Source organism: Engraulis encrasicolus, chromosome 7 (genome assembly GCF_034702125.1).
Source record: "Engraulis encrasicolus isolate BLACKSEA-1 chromosome 7, IST_EnEncr_1.0, whole genome shotgun sequence".
NCBI lineage: Eukaryota > Metazoa > Chordata > Actinopteri > Clupeiformes > Engraulidae > Engraulis > Engraulis encrasicolus.
This window is the reverse complement of record NC_085863.1, coordinates 43,044,357-43,051,856: the sequence shown is the minus strand read 5'-3', so window position 1 is coordinate 43,051,856 and position 7,500 is coordinate 43,044,357. Positions and strand designations below refer to the sequence as shown.

At 42.9% G+C, this 7,500-nt stretch overlaps 1 protein-coding gene across 1 annotated transcript in view; it reads right to left on the bottom strand.

Annotated features, from left to right (window-relative positions):
• LOC134452943 (relaxin receptor 2-like) overlaps positions 1-7,500 on the bottom strand; it is a 67,712-nt gene that overhangs the window by 13,178 nt on the left and 47,034 nt on the right. The window contains exons 10-15 of the mRNA XM_063203629.1: positions 5,646-5,717; positions 3,617-3,688; positions 3,255-3,326; positions 3,041-3,112; positions 2,051-2,122; positions 511-740 (exon numbers count right to left, since the gene is read on the bottom strand). Coding sequence (XP_063059699.1) covers positions 511-740; positions 2,051-2,122; positions 3,041-3,112; positions 3,255-3,326; positions 3,617-3,688; positions 5,646-5,717 — 590 coding nt within the window. The remainder of the gene's footprint in view (positions 1-510; positions 741-2,050; positions 2,123-3,040; positions 3,113-3,254; positions 3,327-3,616; positions 3,689-5,645; positions 5,718-7,500) is intronic.

Genomic DNA, 7,500 nt, shown 5'->3' with positions numbered 1-7,500 from the left:
TTTTTTCAAGATTAGGTCTGGGAACGAGCACAGGCACAGCCTAAGTTTCAGCCTAAAAAGCTTCGTAAGGATACGGGCCGCATCACCCAGGGGCACTCAGGTTCAAATCAGTCCTTTTCCTAGTCTTATCTTTGCCCTTTACTGTGTGTCTCTCTCCTCTCTCTCTCTCTCTCTCTCTCTCTCTCTCTCTCTCTCTCTCTCTCTCTCTCTCTCTCTCTCTCTCTCTCTCTCTCTCTCTCTCTCTCTCTCTCTCTCTCTCTCTCTCTCTCTCTCTCTCTCTCTCCCCAACCATTGTCTGTCTTCTCTCTACTAATAGGCACAAAAGACCTAATAAAAAAGTCTTTAGAAAAGACAAATAAAACACGACACGAGAGTACATTTCATTTGATTCAAATCTGTACCCACAGCAGAGCACTCTGATAATAATAATAAGTTGCCATTTCAGAATAAATCTCCAAGATTAGATACTACAGTAGCACATTTCATTTGATTTGTATCTGAAGTACTTACAGCAGAGCACTTTGATGCAGGCGGCGTGCAGGTTGTTCTCGGCGCGGATGAGCGAGCGCATGCCGATGACAAAGAGGTTGCCGAAGCAGGTGAAGAAGGCGATGACCCAGACGGAGACGCGCAGAATCAGGTTGGCCAGCAGGTCCTCGAAGGACGAGATGCCGTCCGTTTTGGGCATACAGGACCGCACGTGCGGCGCGTACGAGCAGTACTGGAAGTCCTTGAAGTATCTGAGAGGAGGCAAGAAACAGGAGAGGAAATCCCAATAGAGATGAGGGAGCATGAATAACAATAGTGAGAGGCAGGCAAGTGTCGCCATTGTAGTCTACTGTATGATAGTTGCATTTTGGCATGCGTGGCGTGCACAAACAGAACTGGAAGTTTCTGGACAGTATAATATTTGTGTCAATATTTCAGAGTAAATGGAAATCAAAAAGGTTGGTGTTGACTCATGGTTGAACCATGCATGGTTGAACCATGTATCTTATCATTTGGTGAGTCTGCTCACAAAAAGTTTCACTTAAAAGTCACAAACATTAAGAATTACATTGCAGCAATAGTCTGACAGTTCCCAATTCAAAAATGTTCTAGAATACTGGAAACCCTTGAGGTATCTGATGAATCAGAAACAGTGACAGATACAGTGTAGTCTATGTAGTCTGTGATTGTTCTCAGTCCTGGAATAGTGGAAATCTTCGAAGTATCTAAGAAAGATGTCGCCAAACGAGAGGGAAATCTCATCAGAGACAAAAGGAGGGAAAATAGCTAGAGCTACGGTGGCTTATGGATTCTAAGATGGTTCTTGAGGTATCTGAAAGGGGGAAACAAAAGAGGGAGGGAAGCCTCAACTGAGCCAAAAAAAGATGAAGTAACATGAATGACAAGTGTGAGAAGGAAGACGGACTACAATGTAGCAATGTAGTCTAAGATAGTTCAAACAGACTCAGAAGTACTGGAAATCCTGAAAGCATGTGAGGGAGAATAAGCTCAACCAAGAGACAGAAATGAGTAAGCATGAATGACAACAGCCATGGTGTAATGGTTAGACCTTTAGGTCAGAGAGTTGTGGAATACACTCTGGAATACATTGCAAACATAGCAAAGATTTCATTGAAAAATATTGCATGCACAATACTGTCCATAGACATAGCATAAGGTTGTATCACAGTTCAACTCATTTCACCACAATGTGGGAACATCTTCTCAGTGCAAACAGCAGTGTTAATTCAACACCATGGGACCAAATACAATCTAGAAGGTATGCCATCTACTCTCTAAGTGTTGAATTAATCAATCCCCACCCCGTCATTCCTTTACCTTTACCAATCCCTTCTTCCCTCCATGGCTGAAGTGCCTTTGAGCAAGGCACCTATCTCCACACTGCTCTGGGGATTGTAACCAATACCCTGTAATGTATGTAAGTTGCTTTGCGTAAAACAGTCAGTTAAGTGTAATTCAATGTAGTGCCATATAATGTTTTGAATTAATATTGCATTTTGTACTTGTGTTAAGTTGCTTAGAAAAGAGTAGAAAGACGTACATGTGTTTGAGTTTGGTCATGGGCAGGAACATCTCGGTGTGGATATCTGGAATCTCGATGTCCTCCAGCCCTCTGTAGACGAGGAGAGGAGAGGCCACAATAACAATTATCTAATGAAATACATCTTACCAGAGTTAGACTAAGCTGTCCTCAGGTAACGGTAGACCAACCAGAAGATCAGATGCACATTTCACTTAATAATAAGCAAGTTTTAGACCCTGTTTACACAAAGTGGGTATTTCTTGTTAACACACAAGCTTGGGCCTTTCAATCACACATAGGACTACACAGAGTTCTAGCTCCCTAATATGGATATTTTTTTAAAACCGGAGCTTTCTCTAACGCACCTGTCACCATGGTGTTCCACATGCCATGTAAACAGGATTAAATACGGATAAAAAAATACCTGCTTTTAAAAATATCTGCATATGTTTAATCAAGGTTTTATATAGCTCATAAAACTCAAAGATGCTTAAATCTTTCAACAATATCTGCACATGGACATTGCACATCATACAAAGTTCTATGCATTAAGCAATAACATGTCATTTATCGATATGTTTTAATTCATTGACATGAATTAAATGAATAGTTTACAAGTGTCACATTGTATCATAATGTATCTGTCAAATCTGCTTTGCAATTGTAACAGTGGTGTAGAGGCAAACACAAAATACTATTAACCAGATGGGTAAATTATGAGAGCATCTTTTATAGGCTAATCAACCATAGAAGAGGACAATCTATTAAGAACTACAACAGAGTACAAAATGCAATTCAACACTTAGGGAGTACTACTCTGGGACCAAATACACTCTAGAGGATGGTAAATTGACTCTGAGTGACTGAGTGTTGAATGCTGCATTTTTTTTTACTCTGTATGCACTTACATTTCACTAATTATACGTATATCATCCATTTTCATTGCAAGTACATCTCTACTTCTACTTCATGGCTCCACTACATTTCAAAAGCACAGAAATAACTCACAAGGATTCCAGCTGGATCAGGTGATCAAAGTGACCTGCATGGATGTGAAGTATTGGATTGTAGGAAATGTTTCTGAAGCAAACAAATAAGAGTTATTATATTTTTAAAAAACTACCCCCACAACAAAACCCCACAAGAGACTCAATTTTCAAGGAAACATTGGGTGATAATGGACCCGTTTGTGTCAAAATAAAAGCATGCACTGTTGACTCACAGATTGCAAAGAACTTTCAGACTCTTGAAGGTGTTGTTGTGCAGGTCAGCGATCCTGTTACAGGACAGGTCCCTGGGAGCAAAAGAACAGGTCAACTGCAACAGAAATCCCAGATTAAAAAAATACGTATTTGAAACATTTTTCATTTGAACTATGTTAAATAATTCTTTCACATCTCTACTCTGAAAGCTACAGAAGAGTTAGCTGTGTTGGGACATCTCATTTTCTCTCACAGAGATCAAGGTCATTTTGAGATTCAAGCGACGAATAAATATCAGCCAGCTCTTAATAAAATGTCTAAAGGGAACAGAGACAAAAGTTTGACTGAGTTTGACTATTTAAAATGGTTACATCAGACTTACAGGTCCTCTAACTTTGCGAGCGTCTGGAAGGAATTTTCCGGAAGTGTCTTGATCTTGTTGTCACGTAGTGTTCTATTACATTGGGAGATAGTAGATTAGGAGAGTAGTTATTCATCTGGTGATTAAAAGTGGATTCTTATTTCTGGAAAGTGACAGCTGGGGACGTGAAGATATGTTCTGAACTGGATGTACTACTTTGTACATGTAACACTGACAAACTTAAATGCACGAGAGTCAAATGTTTTGAATTGATGTTAAGCTAGGGTACACTGACAGCTATAACCCTATGCACACCAAGGAAAAGCTACAGAGAGAGACTGAGGGAGGGGGGAAGCTGGCAACACAGACCTGCACACGCGAGCACGCACGCACGCACACACGCACGCACGCACGCACGCACGCACGCACGCACGCATACACACACACGCACGCACGCACGCACGCACGCACGCACGCACGCACACACACACACACACACGGCATGTGCATAGATACACATGCACAAAGAGACAAAATTACAGACGGACGCTCCCCACACACACACACACACACACACACACACACACACACACACACACACACACACACACACACACACACAGACCGAGAGAGACAGATGGACACTCCCAACACACACACACACACACACACACACACACACACACACACACACACACACACACACACACACACACACACACACACACACACACACACACACACACACACACACACACACACACACACACACACACACACACACACACCTCTGTCCAGTACAGTCTGTCTGCCACCTTTTGCAGCAGACAGCATTGAGCCGTAATAATGCGTCCCCCTCCTCTCTGCACCAGGGCACAATGACTCCTGACGCCCAGCCCTGTCACAACCAGGCAGGCAAACTAGGCAATTGCCCCGGGCCCCTAGCTGAAAGGCACACAAGAACTTTCTTCTTGTAGCTCAAATGAGCTCACAATTTCTCATTCTCAAGACCTCCAGGTGGGAAGACTAACTGTATTTAGGGTAGTGTTTCTCAACGGGGGCGCTACAGCCCCCCAGGGGGCATTGGGGAGCCCTAGGGGGCGTTGAGAAGGCTACAGTTGAGAGGGGGTCTTGCATAGTTGCCATGGGGCTGCGTTAGTCTATTTTACAGTTTTTTTCAATTGCTAACAAGCGCTTATCCATACTTTGGATACTTTTTCTAAACTCATAACAGACTACCACCTACCAAGCACTATTGGGCAAACAGTTCATTTTCTTCTCAAAAGCACACACAGACATACATACACAAATAAATGCATTCATTGACTGCTAATTGTGTGAAAAAGGCATGTAATGTGTCAACTGTATGGCAATGGAAATCCCTGCTAACTGTATTAAGAGTTTTGCAAATGTCGCTGAGGATTGGACAAAAGCTTGTTAGCAATTGAAAAAAACTGTATATCTATTTTCTAAATACTAAAGGGGGTGTTGGAAGGATTGTGATTACGTCAAATGGGCGTTTGTTCAAAAAAGGTTGAGAACCACTGAGTTAGGGGAACACAAATAGAAAGCCATCACATACTGTATTGGCAGCAACAGGTAGTGGTGCTGTGGGCTGTATTTTTTTTATTTTTTTTATTTTAACAATTTGTGTGTTGTGTGACTGTGACTAATGCATTACCACTTGGAAATGTAAATTAGGCAAACACACCCTGTGGACAGACAGCTTAAATGTCTGTTCATATAAACATCAAAACATTACAGAGCAAAACAATTCTATTTAAGCACATACGCGTGCACAGACACAGACACAGACACAGACACAGACACAGACACAGACACAGACACAGACACACACACACACACACACACACACACACACAGACACACAGACACAGACACACACATATACACACACACACACACACACACACACACACACACACACACACACACACACACACACACACACACACACACACACACACACACACACACACACACACACACACACACACACACACACTATCCATATATCAGCCGTACTCACAGTATGGTGAGGTCTCTGCAGTCCATCAGCATGCGGTGTGTGATGTTCTCCAGGTGGTTCTCCGTCAAATCCCTAACAAGGACAAACAACAACAACAACAACAACAACAACAAACAGCAGACAGGGTCACTGCAATGCCTGGCCCAACTCCCTCCGGATAAGGAGGACCAGCTAAGAAATTAGAAAAGATAAGGATAAAAGAGGTTAAGTGGATATTAATGCGTGACTCACAACCAGTGTTGGGCAAGTTACTCAAAAACTGTAATGCATTACTGATCACATGTTACTGTCTTTTCAAAATAATCCCTTACACTACAATATTACTATATTAAAAATGTAAGGCATTACACTACTTTTGCATTACTTAAGTTATTCTCACCAAAAGAACTTAATATGGATCTCGCCATTTACAGTGTAAATCAAGCACATGAATCATGACTCATGACCACCTCTCATCCAGGTGTTTTGACAACATGTAGACTAAAAAGTAGCAGGTTCAGGAATAGCTTCTTTCTGACCCACCACACTGAACACCATTCAAATCCAAGTTACAGTAAAAGGTATTGTAACGTAAGTTACTAGCATTTGTAAGTAGGCCTATTACAGCTTTTCCCCCCTGTAATGCCTTACATTACTTAGTTACAGCATTATTACATTACATTACATTGCATTTGGCAGACGCTTTATAACCAAAGCGACTTTCAAAAAGAGGACATAATCAAGCCAACATCACAAGCAAATACAAAGTGCACAGGAGATATACAGAACAACAAGTAAGAGGGTTTTTATAAAGAGTAAATAACGAGTACACACACACACAAACACACACACAAACTAAACTAAACTAAACATCATGTCAGGAGTCTGCCCTGGGGCAAGGCCAGTTCAAGCATTAGTCTAGTAGATTCTCTCGAAAGAGGAATATCTTTAGAGATGTGCTTAGTCTTGCTGCCTCTGGGAGACCGTTCCACCACTTGAGAACCACAACGAAGAACAATCTTGACTGGGAGTACCTAGAGCGACTGGATGGCAGAGCCAGACGGCTTGTGCTGGATGAGCGCAGTTCTCTTCCAGTAACATAAGGCGTTAGTAGGTCCTTCAGATAAGCTGGGGCCGTTCCTGTGATGGTTTTGTAGGCAAGGGTCAACTTGTGCTTGATCTGGGCGGCTATCGGTAACCAGCGCAACTCAATAAATAGAGGAGTAACATGGGTCCTTTTGGGTTGATTGAATATCAACCGTGCCGCCACATTCTGGATCATCTGCAGAGGCTTTAACGCACAAGCAGGTAGACCTGTCCTGAGTGAGTTGCAGTAGTCAACGCGGGACAGGACCGTGGCCTGGACCAGTCGTTGTGTAGAATATTGTGTCAGCACAGGTCTGATATTCCGTACGTTGGACATCTGGAGTTGACAGGTCCGGGTGACTGAGTTGATGTAGTTGGAGCATGTCAGCTCATCATCAATCATGACGCCAAGGTTTTTGGCGACTTTGTTTGGGGTCACGATGGTGGAGCCTATCTTGAGGTTGATGTTGTGACTGAGCGACTCTTTAGCTGGGATCACCAGGAGCTCTGTCTTGGCCAGGTTCAGCTGTAGGTGGTGGTCCTTCATCCATGTTGACAAATCGGTGAGGCAGGCAGAGATGCGTTCCGAAACCGTGGTGTCCTCTGGACGGAACAACAGGTACATCTGGGTGTCATCAGCATAGCAGTGGTAGGAGAACCCATGTGTTTGAATGACACGTCCCAGGGAGGAGGTGTATATTGCAAACAGAAGGGGTCCCAGCACTGATCCTTGGGGTAAGCCTGTGGAGAGGGTGTGAGTCGTAGACAGTTTCCCTTGCCATGACACACT